The 22,157-nt window shown below is 49.1% G+C and overlaps 1 protein-coding gene across 1 annotated transcript; it reads left to right on the top strand.

Annotated features, from left to right (window-relative positions):
- Positions 1 to 19,234: 19,234 nt before the first annotated feature.
- Positions 19,235 to 21,448, top strand: LOC123088477 (F-box protein At2g23160). Its single transcript, XM_044510684.1, has 2 exons — positions 19,235 to 19,467; positions 19,539 to 21,448. Exon 2 carries the CDS (start codon positions 19,572 to 19,574, stop codon positions 20,778 to 20,780), a length of 1,209 nt encoding a protein of 402 aa, XP_044366619.1. The 5' UTR covers positions 19,235 to 19,467; positions 19,539 to 19,571; the 3' UTR covers positions 20,781 to 21,448.
- Positions 21,449 to 22,157: the final 709 nt, after the last annotated feature.

Below are 22,157 nucleotides of genomic sequence, written 5' to 3'. Positions count from 1 at the left end.
TCTTGATGCCTAAATCATCGTTGCAAGAGTGCTTCATGATGTTAATCTGCTGAAACTGTTAGAACGAGCTCATTTGTCATTTTTGCCATGATTGATGTGTGCATCTTATGAGGTTGATGTCTACATATGTTTTGAACTACGCCATGCCATCTTTACAGGGGTGCTTACCATGTATTTTTGTGATCAATGTGGTGACTAGCACAAGCATGCAAACTAGGCATCGTGATGTTGCTGTTTTAGTCCCTGTTCTGCTGTTATTTTGATGCCATGTAAACTTGTTGCTACAGAGAGATCCATGCATATTTTGAGATACTTCAGTAAGGGTGTTTTGAACATATGGTTATTTTCTATCCATTCATGCCTCTGTTTGCAATTATGGAGTAGTCTAGCATGTCATTTTCGTGCTCTACTTTTGATTCAAAATATTTCCTGGCAGATTGTTTACACGTTATTCAATTTTGCCAAGGTTGCTATAGTTGATCCTTGCATGCTATGGACTTGTTCTTGCCTTGGTTTGTTTCACAAACATGTCTTCTTACTTTTGATTGCCTTGCCATGCCATGTTTTGCTCTGTAGTGACTTACACAAGCTCATCAACATGCCTTCATAATTCTGTTTCTGCCATGTTTGAATATGTATAATAACTTGCCATGTTTACGTGGGTGCCATTATATCTTCTGATCCTTTTTGGCTTATGGTCACTAAGGTACTTTTGATCTATGCTTTGAGTAGAACCATGCCATGTCTTGTTTTGCTATTATAAGTTCCTGTAACATGTTGTTTGATAGCTCTAAACATTGCAACCTGATGTTATTTTCTGCAAAGTCTGAAATTGTTATTACTTGCAATCTTGCCATGTGTGTTTGAGCATGTTCTAGTGATTTCTGGAGATAGCTCAGTGTTCATGTTTTGTAATGCTTTACATGTACTTCATGTTCGTGTCTTTTGTTTTCATGTTGGGGTGCTGTAGCATATTGTTTTGATGCTTGCAATATGCCTAGTTGCTGTTTTGGACAGCTTGTCCTTTAAACTTGTTTCATGTGTGTGTGTTGAATCGTTGCTCCGTTTTGAGTGTGCTCTATATGAAACTTGCTTAGAATTGCATGTAGTTTCATATTATCATGTTGCATCCTTGTTTTGAGGTGTTTGCTTGATGTTTGAATGCATTTTGCATCAATGCCATGTTTATCTTGTTTTGCTCATATCTTCTAGGCCGTAGCTCCGAACTAAATGAACTGTATATGTAACTTAACTAGAATCTCGTGTAGATCATATTGGTGCACCTTAACTTGTTGTTTAACAACTTGAACATAATTATTCAGATCTGGACCAACTTCCAAATTTGCACATGACTTACCGGAATTGTTATATGTTGTTCCCGACCTCATTTAAACTTGCCTTGATGTGTTGTTCTTGTTTGCATCATCTCTTGCCATGAGTAGCTTCATGTAGCCTTGTCATGCATCATGCTTGTTGTGCATCATGCTTTGTTCATGTGTGGTGTGTTTACTATGTTGTGTGCTTCTTCTCGATAGTTCCCGTTTCGTTGCGATCGTGAGGATTCGTTCGTCTACGCTTGGTTCGGCTTCATCCGTTCGTCTTCTTCATGGACTCGTTCTTCTTCCTTGCGGGATTTCAGGCAAGATGACCGCTACCCTGGATCTCACTACTATCATTGCTATGCTAGTTGCCTCGTTCTATCGCTTTGCTGCGCTACCTATCACCTGTTTATCAAGCCATCCCAAATTGCCATGAACCTCTAACCTTTGACACCTTTCCTATGCAAACCGTTGTTTGGCTATGTTACCGCTTTGCTCAGCCCTCTTATTGTGTTGCTAGTTGCAGGTGAAGTTGAAGATTTCTCCATGGTGGACAGGATTTTGGTTGGGATATCACAATATCTCTTATATTATTAATGCATCTATATACTTGGTAAAGGGTGGAAGACTCGGCCTTTTGCCTAGTGTTTTGTTCCACTCTTGCCGCCCTAGTTTCCGTCATACCGGTGTTATGTTCCCGGATTTTGCGTTCCTTACGCGGTCCGGTGATTTATGGGACCCCCTTGACAGTTCGCTTTGAATAAAACTCCTCCAGCAAGGCCCAACCTTGGTTTTACCATTTGCCTCACCACCACCTATACCTTTCCCTTGGGTCGGCCAATCCGAGGGTCATCTTTTTTTTACCCCCCCCCCCCGGGGCCAGCGCTTGTCTAAGTGTTGGTCCGAACCGAGCCGCCTGCGGGGCCACCTCGGGGAAACTCGAAGTCTGGTTTTACTCGTAGCCTATCTCATCTGGTGTTGCCCTGAGAATGAGATATGTGCAGCTCCTATCGGGATTGTTGGTGCATCGGGCGGGTTTGCTGGTCTTGTTTTTCCATTGTCGAGATGTCTTGTAAACCTGGATTCCGAGTCTGATCGGGTCTTCCTGGGAGAAGGTATATCCTTCGTTGATCGCGAGAGCTTGTCATGGGCTAAGTTGGGACACCCCTGCAGGGTATAATCTTTCGAAAGCCGTGCCTGCGGTTATAGGCAGATGGGAATTTGTTAATGTCCGGTTGTAGATAACTTGACACCAGATCCGAATTAAAACGCATCAACCGTGTGTGTAGCCGTGATGGTCCCTTTTCGGCGGAGTCCGGGAAGTGAACACGGTTTCTGGGTTATGTTTGACGTAAGTAGGAGTTCAGGATCACTTCTTGATCATTACTAGTTGACGACCGTTCCGCTTGCTCTCCTCTCGCTCTTATTTGCGTATGTTAGCCACCATATATGCTTAGTCGCCGCTGCAACCTCATCACTTTACCCCTTCCTTTCCCTTTAAGCTTTGCTAGTCTTGATACCCATGGTAATGGGATTGCTGAGTCCTCGTGGCTCACAGATTACTACAACAACAGTTGTAGGTACAGGTTCACGCGATGTTCATGACGCGAGAGCAATGCTTGCTTGCGTGGGTTCTTCTTCTGCTTCTTCTTCGATCAGGGATAGGTTCCAGGTCGGCAGCCTGGGCTAGCAGGGTGGATGTCGTTTGAGTTTCTGTTTATGTTTCATCCGTAGTCGGATGTTGCTCTTATGTATTGTGATGTTGTATTCATGTGGCATTGTATGCCTCTTGTATGTATCCCCATCTATTATGTAATGTTGATGTAATGATATCCACCTTGCAAAAGTGTTTCAATATGCGGGTCTATCCTTGGTGGGACCTTCGAGTTCCTTTTGGATAGGGTCGCATATTGAGCGTGACATAACCTCAGCCCATCCACGAGTCATGAAGATCTTGCCAGGGGAGATGACCTCGATCTTTGCTCCCATCGCCGGAGTGTCGCACCCAGCGTGCTGCAGCCACAGCTCGAGTGGCCCCCTCGGCGGCATCTCCGCAGCGAAGAATTGTGGGAATCAGATCCACGTGTGTTGTGGCATCGCCGCCCACACCACAAGTTCACGCGAGGAGCCCTCGGTGTGGGTTCATGGCACGGCGGCGTGCGTCACCGCAGCATGGCTCCCACGGTCGTGGCGCGAGCGGCACGAGCCACTGCCTCCCTCTCCGGGGCCCTACGCCTAGGCTTACAAGGGCAGCGGGTAGCCGGGGGGAGGCCGCTCGTACCAAGGCCTCGTCACCTCCGGCCTCAAGACGACGTCGCGAGAGCGGGCCAGCCTCTTCTTCGGCGGGAGTGGCCCAAGCTCTTTGCGGGGGGATTTTCCCTTTTCAGCGGCGGAAAATCTCTGTATCAGCGCCATGGGTGTCGCAGCAAGGCAGTGAAGCAAGGAAGAAGAAAAGTGGGCGGAATGGAGGAAGAGATGGGCAACGGGGGCTCCACCCCTCTCCTCATTTAAAGCCAGGAGGAGGCCGACCGTCGACCTCCACGATTGCAGGTAATGATGGTTTTTCTACATGCACTAGGGACTCATCAAGTCAGGCAGTTGCCGAGGCAGCGTGGGGAAGCGGAGATGCCCACGTCCTGTCAATCGCCACGTGTCAATCAAGGTCGCAAAAAGTTGGGGCCCGTGGCGCTCCGCACTTGCCCCTTGGCTTCGCCTCGAAGCCAAGTACGAGCGCGCCTTGGGCCCGAGGGCTACTGTCGGCATTCTGGGAACGGGGGTCCCTACACTTGCCTGCCTGCGGCCCACGGCGTGGCTCCACCAACGGCCTGGTACGGTCCATCTTCACCGACAACCACTCAAGACCCTCGCGAGGGGCCAAGCCTCGCGAGGCGGACGACACGAGACCTCCTCAGGGGCAGCCTCACTAGGATGGCTCGCGAGGAGCGGAGAGATCAAGGCGGGGGGGGGGCACCTCGCGAGGTTCACGTGACGTGAGCCATGACGATCGAAGCCAGGCGGGCGCCAGCGGGCGTAGAGTACCAGTTTCCTCTTTGGTGCTAAAGAGGCAGGCGCAGGCGAGGAGTCCCGAGGCATCAGGCAAAGGTTTCCATATCGGTGCAACGAGACCAAGACCAGCTGGATGGCAAGAAGGAGGTCACCACGGAGCCCACGATGGCGTCACCACTAGAGTCTTTGGTAGGCGAAGACCACCTTTTGTCAGGATAGTTTGTACTAGTTGTCTCTCTTCAAAATTGGCCATTGTGGGATCCCTTCCTGCCTAAACATTTGGGAAGAGGACCAAGGCCCCTATAGATACGACTAGCCACAACCGTAGGAGAAAGAGGAGACAGATCGGGAAGAGGATCATCGATAACCCACGCACACACAAGCTCACCGAGATCAAGAACACCTCTCCTTAGGAGGCTGTTCTTCCCTTGTACTTGTTCATCCTCAGCCCGCAAGCCAATCCACCACACCACACTGGAGTAGGGTATTACACCACATCGGTGGCCTGAACCAGTATAAACTCTTGTGTCCCTTGTTCTTCGGGTTCGGCGAGCTAGGCCTTGAGATCGTTGCAAGAGTGAGCTAGGACAAGAGACATCTTCGTGCGCACCCTAGTGTTCGAACCTCAAGGGTTTGCCGGAACCCACAATTCGAGAAACATAACAAATAGAGATGAAGGGCAAAGACAATCATTGTATCTATTTTGGTTAATGTGCATGGCATGTTGTTCATATCATCAGCCACATCAGTAAGATAAAACAGGAGATGACAAGGTGCAAATGTGGGCTACTTCACCAAACACTGGATTATAGATCCACAAAAACAAGCATATAGAGAGTATTGAGTAATGTGCATGGTATGAATAAGGAATTTGGTTTTACAAGTAAAACATGGAACTTGCGGTTCTTGCCAACATGCATTTTGATAGAAACAACAAACTAAACAGCAGTAAATGATAGGGAGTATGAGCAAATTAAACAGCAGTTGAGGATAAAGGCTTTAGAAGGACTGACTCACATTAACAGTTAATACCGGCTTTATAATGCCCTTCTCCATGTCAAGGGAAGGATAACTCAAGAATTTCAGCACAGAATCTTCTTCATAAACATTGCCTATACTCTACATTTTGTAGAGAGTAATTATAGATATGATAATACTAGAAGGGAGAGAGGATAATGAAGATATGATGCAGATTGATGCTACATAATCAACTACCAATCCCTGGAAGTACAAGCGTTACAGGACGAAATGTACTGACAAGAGCAATGGGCTACACTTCTGCACTGGCATTGTCTGTGTATTCAACTTTTTGGTAAGATTAAATATAGATCTGATATTTTTTTAGTAAATGCTGAGCGAGGAAGATAAGATGAAGAATGCTACACAATGAACCAATCCCTCTTCCTATAATACAAGAGTGTTCTGAACACTGGTGTACTGTACAAAATGTTTCTGGATTATACATATTTCATGAGTTTAAATTTTTTATGAACTTGAAAAGAAGGTCCACAAATATCAAAAAATGTTTATGATTTGGAAAAACATGCTCATGAATCTGGAAAATGTTTGTCATTTTCTTCGGCCTGACGCGGACTATTAAGCACTTCTTCGGCCTGACGCTCGAAGGAATGTGTAAATTATTCTTCGGACCACAAGCAAAGTGTCCGGACACCACAGAGGATGCGAGCCTAAGATGCAATCGCCTAGATGCCCAATTAAGTAACCTTGAAGCCGGACACTTTACTTATATTTATCATAACCATTATTCTGAAAATCCTTCCGTGGCCAGGAATGGCTCAATCAGGCGGAGAGAATCAGGTTGTCCGACGCCACTTCCTGAAGGCTCGCCTGGTCCCACTGTTGCAAAGATGCTGGGTCGGGCGCTCAGCAAAATCCCTTCAGGGAAAGGCGAAGGAAAGGGCAGTGAAGCCAAACTTGCCAAACTTCACGCGCTACGCATCCAGATCGGGGAAATCGCTACCCATCCTATGGAGGATAGCAGGAAAGGGGAGGCTAAAGCCTCCCCCCCATACGGGAAGAAGAGGGCCGCCTCCGAAGACTTGGAGGCGGAGACGCCCAAGCAAGGGAAGAAAACATCACCAGAGGGCTCTGCCGCGACGGGCACCCTCACCGCGTCATGCCCACCAACGGGCCAGCCCTCCACCGAGCCGTAAGTCATTTATTAATTCAAAGGTGTAATGTTACTCCGAGATCCATAACCAGGACATCGTCTTTTGTAGTCCGGCGAGCAGCTCTTCTCAACAGAGTTCGTCTTCGGGGGACCTTCGTCTACAGATGATGGAGAGTGAGACTCCACCCAACTCTCCGCCTCATGAAGCGGGCGACACGGAGATGTCATCACGGAGGAGTCAGAATCTACCGAAGCCGGAGGCTAACACGTCAGCCGCCCTGAGCCTGGAGCGTTTGGCTCCTATGAGGGGCGATGAGAAGGGTCCGGCGCAGTTTACTGTCCGGCCGGATGTACTGATGGGCCGTCTGGAGAGAGTCGCGCTCTCAGAGGAGCACCACTCTTTAATTAGCACGGTGCTCACGAAGATTCCATGCGCTACCAGCAGTTTGAATGAGTCATTTACAAGCCTGCTCAAAGGCTTTGAGGTATGTAGTGAAAAATGCACAACTTTTTGGTTATGAAGCACGCGCTAGGTGTGCTCCCTATAGATAGTAGCCCCTGAGACTCTGGTTGCCCGCCAGAGGCGGCAAACGGGGGATCATATACTAATGGCTGGGCCGTACATGTGCGCGGGTATACAAGGATCCGGCAGCCGACCAGTCTGTTGAAGTTGCCGAACTAAGGAGGCAAATCGGATCCATCGATGCCGATATCACGCTGGTGAATAAACGGCTTGAGGAGTCACAGGGTATGTGCTTGGTTTTTATTATAATGTATAGGAAAATTCCAAAGGGGCATAATATTAATGCAATATGTTTGCACTTCAGATGGTGCTGCTGCCGTGGAGGCCCTGAAGGCGGAACTTGCTCAAGCTAAGGAACAAGCTCGGGCTAGCAATGCGGCTGCCCTAAAGACGGCTGAAGAATTGAGAGCCGAACAGGCTGCTCATCGCCGAAGCGAGGAAAACATGGCCGAAATGGCTGGGGAGTTAAAAAATGCCGCCGACCGGTACGCACTCCTTGAAAAGGAGAATAAGGCTAGTTCGGCTGAGCTGGACAAGGCACGTAATGGCGCCAAGGAGATGCAGACCGAGATCCAGAGTATACGGGAGGAGCTCCAACAGGCTGACAAAATCGTGGCTGGGGGCTCGTACTTACTGCGGACGAAGTTCTTGGATCCGAAGTATGCTCCCCTACCGGGTCGCATGAGTCCTGCAGACGCATATGCGGACTTGGCGAATAGTACAGCTGATGTTGTCAAGTTCTTTGAGGGTCAAGGCGATGAAGAAGTGGAGAAGCTTTTCTGGTCGCGGTTCAATGCTCCCACTCGCCCGCTGCCACTGAATGAGAAGGTGGCTGCTATGGCGGAGCTCCACAGGCTGTCCGGACTTGCAATGCGGTCTGTAATAGACCATCTTTGGCCGAAGGGGCCTAAGCCGGACAGCTACTTTGGTTTGGTGCAGCAATTCCATGGAGCCGTGTCCCGGATTGACGCCATGAGGAGGTCGGCGTGCATAGAGGGTGCGCGGATGGCTCTAGCCCGTGTTAAAGCCTATTGGACGGATATGGAAGCCACTGTAATAGCTAGCCAGGATCCGGTGGGAGGCCAACATCCGGCCGAGCACTACTTGGCGCAAGCCACAGAAGGTGCCCTCCTGATAGAGGCGCAGTGCTCGAAGAGTGTTTTGTTCGAGTGATAAGTCGAATCATTCTAGAAAACAATGTTTAGTTTAATTATGAGGCTATGTTTATACTTTTTCCCGGAAGTATGATTGTACCGCCTTTGTGCCCGTTCTTATATGTATAAGTAGTCTGAAAGATAGCAGTCGTTGGCTTCAGCCCCCATGCAGACAATGCGGGGGTGTTGGTGAAACAATATGCATAATCACACTTGATCCAACGTCTTGGTCCGTTAAGGAGGTGATCGCACGCCGAACTAGGCAACCAGACTATATAGCTGTAACACTTTCGCTTAGCCATGGGAGTCTAATGGTGGGGCTACAATGTAGCCCCTGGTACATGCGCGCGCATCCGAATACGGGTGCATGTGTACAGGGCCGGGAAACAGCCCTTCGTTAATGCGGAGGAATCTTTAAGGATTCCGGTGAGTCTTCGAGTGGTTGAACAGTCTCTCGCTGTATCATGACAGTCAGTTTTTGGCTTTCTCTACTGAGGCGTTCATCCAGAATAACCAGGGCACAATCGCAGTAGTTCTCCTTTGGCCCGCCTTAGCAGGATGATAGCGGAACGTAAGGCGGCAAACCCAGGAGCCGGGCAAACCCAACATTTGACCAAAGACATGATTCGGAGCTGATGCATATACGGCCAAACTCGTGACGCCGAACACTCCCGAGGGTATTCGGTCTTTTGTAAAAGAAGATAGGCTGACAAGAGCCTATTATAAGCCCTTTATTTCTAGGTACGTGCAATTTAGTCTGCCGTGGCCAAATGCCAAAAAGGCAGTATCCTCTGTGGGTATAGAACCCATGGGATGGTTAAACAACAAGAGGCAGTAGAAAAGGTTTACACAAGGGCTTAATCTAAAAAGAAACCTGTTGCACAGGGCCCTGCTGGACGTCTGCGCCTTTGTCTCCATTGTGCCGTATCCTGGAAGGGTATCGCGCGAACTTGTCTGTAAAAAAAAGAAAAACTCGTAGGAGGGTGCAACGTAAATATGCGATTAATAATAAAAGTGTAAGATGTTGGCCTGCCAATAAGGTCGAGCCAAGCGTGGGGCTGTATTAAATATAGACAGCCCCTGGTTTCCGTTATGGGATTACATATACGGTGCCTTGTTTGAATTTTATCCGGGCTACCGTACTCGTCTAACCGTGTCTGTGGTCGTAATGACCAGTCATGTTTTCTAATACTGGAGGCCGCTTATAGTCCGGCCGCCAGGGCCGTCGCATGTTCCTCTGCGCGTGAAGGGCGCTCTATGATTCCGCTAACGGTGATGACGCCACGGGGACCAGGCATCTTGAGTGTAAGGTGGCCATAGTGAGCGAATGTCGTTCTTCCTAGCAATGCGTGATAGCTCCTTTGGAAGGGTGCGACGGTGAAGAGCAGCTCTTCGCTTCTGGAGTTGCCTGGGGAGCCGAATGTTACTTCCAGCACGACGAAGCCCCTGGCGCAGACTTCAACGCCTGGTATCACCCCTTCAAAGGTGGTGTTGCTTTGTCTAATTCTGGATGGGTCTATCCCCATTCTGCAGACAGTGTCCTCGTATATTAAATTGAGACCACTGCCGCCGTCCAATAGGACATGGGTGAGACGATATCCGTCGATTATTGGGTCAACCACCAAGGCCTGTGATTCTCCTCGCCGAATTGTAGTTCGGCCATCCATGTGATCAAAAGTGATCGTACGAGACATCCAGTAGTGAGACGTGGGTACAACGGGCTCTGCATCGTGCGCTTCTATGGGCGTGCGTTCATGCCTTCTCATGGATGTGTGAGTCGCGTGGATCATGTTTACTGTTTTAACCTCTAGCAGGAATTTTTTCTGTCCCACAATGTTCGGCTGGTGAGGTTCATCCTCGTCTTAGCTTGGTGTGTCCCTCCCCTTGTGTTCGGTGTTTAATTTGCCGGCCTGCTTGAAGACCCAGCACTCTCTATGGGTATGGTTCGTAGGTTTCTCCGGGGTGCCATGAATTTAGCATAGTCTGTCCAGGACTCTGTTCAGACCGCACGGTCCATCTTTACTGCCTTTGAATGGCTTCTTTTGCTGATCAGGTCGAGAGCCCCTGAATCCGGCGTTGACCGTCGTGTTGTCCGGGCTCTCTTCCTTGTTTTGGCGTTTGTTTTTATTACGCCATGGCTTCCCGTTGCCATCCCTTATTTCAAATGTGCTGGGGTCGCTGGTGCCTTTACGGGCCAGCCAGCTATCCTCACCAATGCAGAAGCGGGTCATAAGGCTTGTTAAGGCTGCCATTGTCCTTGGCTTTTCTTGGCCGAGGTGTCGGGCGAGCCATTCGTCATGGATGCTGTGTTTGAAAGCCGCTAAGGCTTCGGCGTACGGACAGTCGACAATTTGATTCTTCTTAGTGAGGAATCTGTTCCAAAGCTTGCGGGGGGACTCTCCGGGATGTTGGATTATGTGACTTAGATCGTCTGCATCCGGAGGCCGGACATAAGTCCCTTGAAAATTGGCCCTGAAAGCGTCTTCGAGTTCCTACCAACTCCTAATTGAGTTTTCGGGGAGGCTTTTCAACCAGTGTCGAGCTGTTCCCTTCAACTTGAGGGGAAGGAATTTGATGGCGTGGAGGTCATCCCCACGAGCCATGTGAATATGCAGGATAAAATCCTCGATCCAGACCCCTGGGTCTGTCGTGCCGTCGTATGCGTCTATGTTCACATGTTTAAAGCCTTGTGGGAATTCATGGTCCAGTACTTCTTCGGTGAAGCACAGGGGGTGAGCAGCCCCTCTGTATCTGGGCGCGTTGTGGCATGTAGTCGGCTGTTTTTGTGTCCGGAGTTGATTCCGAACTGGTATCTGGCTTGTATGAGCGTTGGGCTGACCATAGTCCTTCGCTCGGGTGGGTCTTCTAGATCCATATATGGACCTGGCTGCATCGGCCTTCTTATCCGGATGCCCGCGTAGATCGTGCGCAATGTCCGCAGCCACTCTGTTATGGTTGTGAAGCGGTACGTCTGGTTTCTTGGCCGAATTTTCTTTTGGTGGAACGGCCGCGTTGAATTCTGGCAGTAGCTTGCGCTTCGGATAGCTTCTCGTATGGCGGTCATCACCATATCTTTCTTCAGTGTCTAGCACCTTATTCCATCTGCGACTTAGCTTTTCCTGTGCGGCCTTGAGCCGTTGCTTCTGCTTTTTTAGACTTCTTGCGGTGGCCCTAAGCTTTCTGCGGAGGTTGTCTTGTTCCACTTGTTCATCCGGGATAATGAATGCATCGTCGTCCGGACTGTCTTCATGTTCTGGGGCGGCTTCATGAGCCCGTCCCTCCGGATCACTGTGATCGGGTATTCGCTCCGAACTTGATTTGGCATGACCTAGCTCATCCTGCTCCATCGTTGGGCCCATGTTGTCATTGTTGCTTTCAGAGTTTGTGGGTATATCGACCCTTCTTGCGCTCCTGTCGCTATTTTTGCAATTGCTGGACTTTGAGCGGCATCTGCGCCGCGTTTTTGGCTTTTTCCCGGGTGTTTTATCTTCCGGATTATCGTTGTCGTCCTTATTGGGCTTATCTACAATGTATATATCGTGTGACAAGGTAGTAGTCCCGCGCCCCAGGGATTCTGGAGCCTCTCCTGCATCGTCGTCCATACCGTCGATGTCTTCGGAGTCAAGCACGTTGGTTAATTCTTCGATCGTGACAATGAAGTGGGTGGTGGGTGGGCGCCGAATTCCTTCGTCGCCTGCTTCCCACTCGGGCCGGACATAGTTCGACCGGAGCCTCCTGACAGAGAGAGAGAGACTTCAATGAGCTCATCATGTCGCCAAAGGGCGAGTGCTGAAAGATGTCCACAGCCGTAAACTCCATTACCGGAGCCCAGCCTGGCTCGGCTGGCTCGAGAGTGAGCGGACCAGGACCAACAGCCGGATATGAGTCCGGGGGCCCAGGGTTACAGGCCTCCACAGAGGTGAGACCTGTGTTCGGCTCCACCGCCGATAAGTGTGCGGCCCGCGGGATGGGGTCCAGCCCTCCGTCCATAGGCAACGCAATCTGCCCTGGATTTAGACCCGGGGCTGCTTCGGGGATGATGTCCCGGGCACTGTCCGACAGCAGGTCTAGGCCGTGCTCGTCGTGGCTGCCCGGCGCTCCTGGCGCAGGCTCGAATCCGTCGAAGATAAAGTCTCTGCGGATATCTGCCGTGTAGTTAAAGTTTCCAAACCTGATCTGGTGGCTAGGGGCGAAGCTGTTGATCTGCTCCAACTGGCCAAGCGTATTGGCCCGCAGTGCGAAGCCGTCAAACACAAAGATCTGTCCGGGGAGAAAAGTTTCACCCTGGACCGTGTTGTTGACGATTGAAGACGCCATCAAGCCTCGAAGCGATGACACAGAGGAACTCTCAATGAAAGCACCAATGTCGGTGTCAAAACCGGCAGATCTCGGGTAGGGGGTCCCGATCTGTGCGTCTTAGGCTGATGGTAACAGGAAGCAAGGGACACAATGTTTACCCAGGTTCGGGCCCTCTCGATGGAGGTAAAACCCTACTTCCTGCTTGATTAATATTGAAGATATGTGGAATACAAGAGTAGATCTACCACGAGATCGTAGAGGCTAAACCCTAAGAGCTAGCCTATGATGGTATGATTATAATTGTGATCGGCCTTCTAAGGACCATCCTCCCCGGTTTATATAGACACCGGAGAGCTATGGTTTACACGGAGTCGGTTACAAGGAAGGAAATATAATATCCGGATCGCCAAGCTTGTCTTCCATGCAAAGGAGAGTCCCATCCGGACACGAGCCGAAGTCTTGAGTCTTGTATCATGACGCTTCTATAGTCCGAACGATGTATATAGTCTGGCTGTCCGGATACCCCCTTATCCAGGACTCCCTCAGTGACCCCAGCCCCCACGTTGGTCACGACCGCTAGGAGTGACGGGGATGGGGGACGGACATCCTCCACCTCAATGTGGAAGAAGCCGAGACCCTCAATGCCATGCCCGTACATCATGAGCTCCTCCGCAACCGGGCGGTCCGGGCAGAAAGCCACGGGATGGCCTGACGCCTTGCAGAGGTAGCACGTCGGCGGGTTGGGGCACTCCACTTGGTAGTGGCTGGAGATACCGCAGTTGAGGCACGAAGGAGCATCGTGAGGGGCACCGGAGGCGGCCACTGCCGAAGAGGCGGGAGTCGGAGCCGCGGAGGAGAGGGGGCGGCCGGGGCCCTTGCACTTTTTCTTCTTGGCGCCTTGGCGGCCCCGAGCCCCCGCGCCACCGTTGCCGGGGGGCAAACTCGGCTGAACGCGAGGCGGCTGGTATAGGCGTGGAGGCGCGGCCACGACGGCCACGGGGAGGGACCGGGAGGGCATTGGAGAACGGCCACGATGGCGAGCTGGAGACGGGGAGCGGGGGCGCTCATGGCCGGTCTCCTGATACTAGTAGAAAAGGGGGCAAAGGTCCAGGCCGAGTCAGCCCATTCGTCCCTGTTCAGTCCAGAACCGGGACCCATGGGGGCATTGGACCCGGTTCGTGAGCCCCGGGGGCCGGCCGGGCCACGTGGGCCATTAGTCCCGGTTCGTCTGGACCTTTTGGTCCCGGTTGGTGGGACGAACCGGTACTAATGCCTCAAACCCCATTAGTACCGATTCGTGGCACGAAACCTATAGTACCGGTTCGTGCCACGAACCGGTACTAATGGGGTTTGAGGCATTAGTACCGGTTCGTGGCACGAACCGGTACTAAATGTCCCATTTTCAAACTCTCCCCTCCCCCGCCCTATCGCCTTTTCAGTTTTGTAAAAAGCAAAAGAAAATGATAAAAACTTCAAAAATTAAAATCCTTCGAGATGTACTTATGTTACTACATCTACTAGTTAGGAAAATTTAAAAACTTAAATTTGGACATGTTTTGCAAAAAGTGTAGGGAAAATGTAAAACGGCTATAACTTTTGCATACTATGTCAGAAAAAAACGTATAATATATCAAAATGTTCAGAACAAAAATCCGCATCCGATTTTGACAGCCTATGGCCTGTTTGCAAATTTTTAGAATCCTCAAATTCTAAAAGGAAAAAAAGTTATGCTCAAATTTCAGTGTTTTTTTTTAATTTTTGTTAAATCTGGTCAAACTATGGTCAAACTACTTATTCAAGAAGTATTAGTGTCACTAAATATTTATTCAAGAATATTAGTGTTACTAAATAATTATTTAAGTTTTTTTGAATTTCGGTCAAATCTGGTCAAACTGTGGTCAAACTGTGGTCAAACAATGGTCAAACTACTTATTGAATAAATATTAGTGTTACTAAATGATTATTTCAGTTTTTTTGAATTTTGGTCAAATCTGGTCAAACTGTGGTCAAACTATGGTCAAACTACTAATTCAAGAAATATTAGTGTTACTAAATAATTATTGTTTTTTAGAACAATAGTTTCAAACTCAAACAGTGAAATGTGTGACTTCATGCTCAAGCAAAATTCCTGAGGGTTAATAGGATTGACATCTTACTATTGTCACGAAAACAACAAGTGCAGACTTGGAAATGAGGGAGAATAGAACCTGGAAGTTAAGTGTGCTCAGGCTGGAGTAGTGAGAGGATGGGTGACCATCCGGGAAGTTAGATGATTTGGAATGATGAGGGGTGATTAGAGATTAGTGGTTAAATTGAGCAGCGGTGAGGGAGGGATGATTAGAGATTAGAGGTTAAAATAATTCAGAAATTTGAAAATCAAAAAAAAATTCAAAAAAAATCATAAAATTTCCTAACCGGGACTAAAGGTCGACCTCCAGGCAGCGGCCAAGTGGACGGCCTTTAGTCCTGGTTCGTGTAAGAACTGGGACTAAAGGGGGAGGCTTTAGTAACGACCCTTTAGTCCCGGTTCCAGAACCGGGACTAAATGCCCTTATGAATCGGGACTAAAAGCCCTTTTTCTACTAGTGCGAGCGGGGGAGCGCCGGTTCGCAGCGCGCGCCGGTGAACGCTGGCCGTCACGGGGGGAGGCGCGCCGGCCGGGAGAGCGGCGATCATGGTCGGGGGAACGCCTCTCCGAGCGCACCGGCGAACGGCGGTCATCACGGGCGGGGGAGCGGCGAGAGGGGGTCCGGGAAGAGAGTTGCTGCCGGAGGTCTTCCTCCCTGCACAGCCCGTCCGGGGAACCGCGGGGAGCGTCCCAGCACTTGTCGCGGCTGCGCTTTCGGCGCCCGGCCTCGTCCCCCCAGTCGCGGACCATGGCTGCCGGGAGGGAGGCGGACGCCGGAGCCGGCGCCGGGAGGGCAGGGGAGCACGCGGGAAGGTGAGGGTCTTGGACGGGGCAACGGGAGGGAGGCGCAGGGGAGGAGAGCGGAGGGGCAGGAAACCCTCGCGGCGGCCAGATATGGGGCCCGGATGGGCCCATAGCCACGGAAGGCCACGGCCCAGGCCCGTCAATGGCCGCCGAGGCCCACACAGGCCGGCCCAAGGGGAGGCCCAGCAGCGGGGGGCGGCCCAACAGCGACGGGCGGCCCAAGTCGCGCGCCAGGCTCGCGCGAGCGGGAAGGGTTTCCCCTAGCGCCGCTGGCGACGCCGCGGCCGGGACAGGGCAATGGGTACCCTGTGGGTAAAAACCCTATTAGGGTAAGGGTATGGGACAAAAAATTACCCATGGGTACTTAAATGGGAAAATATCATACCCATCGGGTAGAGAGGGTGCGGGTATGAGATCGTATAATCCATGCCCGCGTACCCATGTACCCATCTAAAATGTTAACAGGTGGGTTTCCGTTAATATCCCAATGTATTGATTTCCCCTATTAATCACGCTAGGTAAAAACTCTAATGTGTATTCAAATTATCTCTATAATTTATCATGATTTCATGAACTTAAAGTGTATGCATATGTGTTGTTATTTATGATTATGTGTTCTTATTTATCATTTTTATATGTCACTTTATAGGAAAGTATTGTTGTTTATGAGAAAATGTTGTTGTTACAATATGTTGTTGTACTTTGTTGTTTAAAATGTGTTGCTATTAATAATTTATGATTATATGTTACCTTTTACAACTATTTTCTACTCAATTGATGTGCTGTAAACACGGGTATTTTTACCCACGGGTATCCATATACCCTGTCGGGTGACGGGTATGGGAAAAAATTGTACCCTTGACGGATATGGGTATGGGTGATGGGTAAACTCATGGCGGACGGGTAAGGGTATGGGGTAGCTCCACCCGTACCCATACCCTGCGGGTGCCATCATTAGGCGGCACCGGCGCGCCAAGACAGCCGGGCGGCTCCCCGGTCGGCGCGGGCCGCAACGCCCCAACCCTGCGGCCGGCGGCGGCGGCGGCGGCCCGACCCAAAGGCCGCCCCTTTGCGCCCGGCGACTGAGACGGGGTTAGAGGCCGGTGCCGTCGCCAGGCAGATGGGCGGGTGGCCGAACCCCCACCCCCGGGAGTAAGGCCACCGGCGCCATCTGGCCGACGGGCGAGGGCAGGAGCGGGAGGGGGACACGGTCGCGGCACACGTCGGCAGCCTCCGCGAGGTCAGCCCACAGGACCCGCTTGGGGGCAGGGGGCGACGGGGAGCGCGACAGGGAGGCGGGCGACGGGGCCGCGGCGGGGAGGGCGGAGGACGGAGGCGCGGCGACGGAGGAGGGCGGCGGCGGCGTGCCAGGGGGAGGCGCCGCGCCGGGCGGGTCAGCCCCGGAGTCGCCATCAGCATCGCCCGAGCGCTCCATCAGCTCTCCTCAGGGCTCTTTTCGGTGAAACCATGTCCCTCTTTTCATCGCTCGCTTGTGAAAAGATGGTGAGAAATCGCATAGTCAAACATATTGCTGGTGAGTAGCATATGTCACAACATTTTGCCCGCACCGCTTCTTAGTCTAACATTGTGTTGTTTCTCTGCAGCTGCACAAATATTATCCTGACGATTCCCATTGACTATGTTTCTTCCATGTACTTTGTCAACTCCTCCCCTCCTCCATACTGAGAAGCTTCAAAGAACAAGGACCATATAAATACTCCTCATTATTGAAGGTTGCAGAAAGCTATAGGAACCATTTAGCATGACAATGACCAATACCAATAGCATGTTGGGCTTTTCCCGTATAGCTTATGCAGCTATTCTTTTCCTAGCCCTAGGTAGTAGAACCTGCAATTGCTTGCAATTTGCTTATCCCAACTTCAACACAATCAATAGGGACGATTTCAGTTTCAGCCCAAGCTCAAGAATTGCAGACGGTGCCTTGCAGATCACCCCAAGTACTGGAAACATGCGCCACTGGTCGCCGAGGGTGGTCGATGCAAGGGAAACCCTAGCTATGGAACAGCAAGCGCATGGTGCCCACCTGAGCGTGCGAGAGGGCACAAACACGCATGCCTCCCCCCTCCCTGCATGATTTCGATCAGCCCATGCGCCCTGTTTAGCCTTTTCTTTTATTTTCTTTTTTTGGTTTTTTGCTTCATATTGTTCAGGATTTAGAAAAATGAAATATCAAAAATCTTCAAAATTCTGAAATGCTCTCAGATTCAAAAAATGTTCAAGAGTTCAATTTTTTATCAAATTCAAAAAAAATTGTGCATTAAAATAATTAATTGTGAAAAAAATAATTGTATTCATAAGAGTTCTCGAATTTGAAACAGACATCGTGAATTCAATAAATGTGTCCAAAAAAATGTTTCTGGATTATACATATTTCATGAGTTTAAATTTTTTATGAACTTGAAAAGAAGGTCCACAAATATCAAAAAATGTTTATGATTTGGAAAAACATGCTCATGAATCTGGAAAATGTTTGTCATTTTCTAACAGTTCTCATGAAATCATAAAATGTCCATGAAGTAGAAAAGTGTTCGTGAATATCAAAAAATTATCTGCGAATTCCATGAAAATGTTCACAAATTCAAAAAAAAAATCATAGATTTGAAAACTATTGTCTGTTTCAAAAAATGTCCACGAGTTGAAAAAAATGTTCGTGATTTTAAAAATTATTTTAGGGAGTTGGAACTTTTTCACGAATTTTAGAATTATTATCAAATTCGAAAAATGTTCATAAGTTTTTAAAAATGTGCACGAATTTTTTAAATTGTTATCTATTTTCTTAAAAAATACATGAATATATCTAAAATGTTAGTGATTTGGAAAACAAAGTTTACGAATTTTAGAGATATTTGTGAATGTTAAAAAAGAAAAGAAAGGGAAAATTCAGAAAATAAAAATCAGAAAAGAAAGAAAAAAAAGGAAAATATGTAAAAGAAAAAAGGAAATTAGTAAAAAGAAGAAAAAAAGAAAAGAAACAGGAAAAACCTATGGGGAAAAAACGCTCTAGAGAAGGCTCGGACAAGGAGTGGGGAGGTTCGGAGAAGGCTGTCCTGGCGGTCGACCCAGTTGGCCCAAGGTTGGAGATGTCGGACGACGCTGTCTACGCGCCAGCATCACCCCCACCTCTTGATGGAGGATGCGTGGGAGCACTTCTGCGTCGATGATAGTGGAGGAGCACCTTGCGGTGGAGGTGCAGCTCAAAGCGGAGCGCGCGGACGTTGTCGCCCTCGTTGAGCTCTACGACGGCCCGTCCCTCATTGCCGAAATTCGCGCCATCCTGGAGTCCATCGTGGATGAGCGGGTGGTGTCGACGAATTGCCGCAGTATCTTCATTCGTGACCGAGAGTCAGAGAAGTCCTTTGCAGATGAGGACGGGTAGATGCCTCACGCCGCCAATGACCACGAGGCCGGTCGTTTCGGCGAATGTCGTGATCCCAATCCCCTCGGACATATATTAGTTTGCAGTATATGTGATTTTTATTTCAAGATGTAGTTTTTTTTAGAGGAAAAGGGCTCAAGAGCCCCGGCTCCATTGCATTCAATGAAACCAGACCAACATCAGTTTTACTTGAAGAAAATAAAAATCTATGAATGAGTTGTAGTTGTAACTCGTTTTGCAATTCTAATTCAAGATGTAGTTTTAGCTCGTTTAATATATGAATAAATAAATATATGAATGAGTTGTAGTTGTAACTCGTTTTGCAATTCTATGTTGCATTGTTGCATGCTTTTGGATAATAGTCAGACGTATGGGGCTGGTTATGAAAACAAGAAAAAAGCCCAACCGGACTGGTTTTACACCTCCAACCTGTCCTGGGCTTTTTTGTTCAGTCCTACCTCTGGAATTGCTACCTCTGGAATGTCCCAGGAAAAAAATTGCTACCTGTCCTCCTGTAGTGCGCTCCGAGAAGCTCGTCGCCGCCGGCTGCATCCCCGCCGACCTAAACCAAACCACGGCGAGGGCGAGGTCACCACCACCGGCTACTGCCCTCCGAGAAGCAATCGAGGCGTCGCCGGCTGCATCCCCACAGCCGGGCGCCGTCCTAAACCAAGATCATTGCCCTTTCCCGAGTCACCACGGCGAGGTCACCACCGCCGGCTACCACCCAGGTCAATTTTCCTTGGCCAGATCCGTGATTTCCTCTCTCCGTTGCAGATCTGACTGGCCTTCCGCTCCCGCTCCCGCTCCATGGAGGAGGCAGAGAAGGGGGAGATCCACGAGAGGAACACCAACTCGAGCCATTCGGGGGCGACGGAGGAGGCGGCCGGTCTGCTCATCGACGACCTCATCCTCGAGATCCTCTCCCGCCTCCCCGTCAGATCCCTCCACCGCTTCAAGTGCGTCTCCGTGCCCTGGCGCCACCTCATCGCCGACCCCGCCAACTGCAAGAAGCTCCCCCAGACCCTCGCTGGCTTCCTCTACTTCACCACCGACGACGGCGGGGATCACCACCACTTCGCCAGCGTCTCCGGCGGCGCAGCCCCGTTCGACCCTTCCTTCCCTTGCCTGCAGCCTAATAAGTACAAGGACATGGCCCAGGTGGACGCCTGCAATGGCCTCCTTCTCTACCGTGGCAGCAACAAGAAGATGGCTTATTGGAACTGGAACTGGGCAGAGGATGATTTCCGTTTTGTTGTGTGCAATCCCGTCACCGGGAGGTGGGTGGAGCTGCCCCCTTCACCACAGACGCCGGAAAACAGATTTAGCTGTACCGCAGGTCTGGCTTTTGATCCAGTGGTCTCATCCCATTTCTACGTTCTTCAATTCGAGCAGATCTTTGAGGGATCTTACATCACATCAGTGAACATCTACTCGTCGAGGACAGGAGCCTGGACTCGCAGGGATAGTGGGATGGTTGAGAAAGTGATACTCTGCTCCTTTAGTAAGTACGTCTTTGTTTGCGGTATGATGTACACGGTTGGCAGCCTCAACGACAAGCATGAGTATGTGCTGCTAGCGGTGGACATGGAGGGGAAAGTGTGGAAGACTATCCGCGTGCCGAACGGTCCAGGAATTGGTGCAATTGGATTGTCGCAGGGGTGCTTACACTATTCTGTAGATTCCATGGTTCGCATCGATGATAACAATGAAAGCCTAGTTTCTGAGATAACACTCTGGTGCCTCAAGGATCATGACAGTGAAGAATTTGTCCTGAAGCATACCGCCAACACCAATAAGCTTATGAGCATGACTGGGAAGAAGTACAGAGTGGTTGAGATTCATCCGCATTGCGACACCATTTTCCTTGTTTCATGTGGAGGTGATACCTTGGTGGAGTATGATATGCAGCATCAGAAAGTTGGATGTATCCTTAATCTTGAGAAAGATAGCATACAAAAATTTCTACCCTATGTTCCTCTGTTCCAAAAATCCTTAGCAGAGGTTGATGAGCAGTAATTTTGCCTTCGAACCACACCTGTATTTCCTCCAAGATTTGGCTCTTCTGTCAGCTGAAATACTTGTTTGTGTACCTCTGAATCTGCTTCAATCATGCCACCCAATTCTTAATCGTGGTAGAGTACGATATGCAACATCAGAAAGTTGGCTGTATCCTTAATCTTGAGAAGAATACACAACGATTTCTACCTTATGTTCCTCTATTCTCAGGGTCATTAGCAGATGGAGATGCGCGGTAGTGTTACCTTCAAACCACGCTTGTGCTTGCTCCAAGAATTGGCTCTTTTGTCAGCTGAAGTACTTGTTTGTGTACCTCTGAATTTGCTTGAATCATGCTGCTCATTTTGCTGGTGCTTACACTCCTGCTTGGTTGATTTTCAGTTCAGAGCAATGCCTGGTAAACCTAGCACAGGTTGTGTTACCCCTGTTCTTGTTTACCTAGCACAGGTTGTTGTTCTGGACATGTATTAGTTCCATGTGGCTAAATTATACTGTAATCGCTCTTCCTTTCCATAACAATCAGTTATTATGGTTAACCTAAATGCTATTGCAGATTGTGAACCTGGTAGTGTAGTGAAAGGGTCAATCAGACTGGTTACTGGTGCAAATGTGTTGTTGACATTATTCATTCAGTATTTTGATAAAACTGGAGTGGTTACTGGTGCAAATGTCTAGTTGACATTAGTCAATCAGACTGGTTACTGGTGCAAATGTCTAGTTGACATTAGTCAATCAGACTGGTTACTGGTGCAAATGCCTTTGATCAAGTTCTTTTTATGTATATGTTTGCTTGTGCAAATGTCTAGTTGATATTATTCAGTCAGACTGGTTACTGGTGCAAATGCCTTTGAGCAAGTTCCTTTTATGTATATGTTTGCTTGTGCAAATGTCCAGTTGACATTATTCAGTCAGACTGGTTACTGGTGCAAATGTCTAGTTGACATTATTCAGTAGAGCTTTGGATCTGTTAATCACAGAGAAATTGCATCAATGTCAATGAAATGAAATTGGAGTGCGTACTCTTGTACAAATACGCCAGAGTTTTACTGACAGTGTTAACGACAATTTTATATATATTCAGCTTCATACATGATATTAGTTTGTGAACACGACTGGATGGCCACCAAAAAGAATATCTCTTGGTGTCGTGATTCCCGATTCTTGAATCTTCTTTTTAGGACTCTGGAATGCCATTTAATTACAAGAAAACCTCTGAGCACTCTCCAGAATTGATAATGTATTTATTTTTAAATTGGCATGGAATGAGTCACACACGTGTAACAGTTTTACATTCATAAAGAGCCGGCCATCCATTTCTCAGTCTGAATATTTGCCGCAATGAGCACAGGATTGAATCCCAACTAGTATCATAAATAA

The sequence above is a fragment of the Triticum aestivum genome, chromosome 4A (assembly GCF_018294505.1).
Source record: "Triticum aestivum cultivar Chinese Spring chromosome 4A, IWGSC CS RefSeq v2.1, whole genome shotgun sequence".
Taxonomy (NCBI): Eukaryota; Viridiplantae; Streptophyta; class Magnoliopsida; order Poales; family Poaceae; genus Triticum; species Triticum aestivum.
Note: the sequence above shows the minus strand (reverse complement) of the source record. Positions and strands in the feature narration are given on the sequence as shown.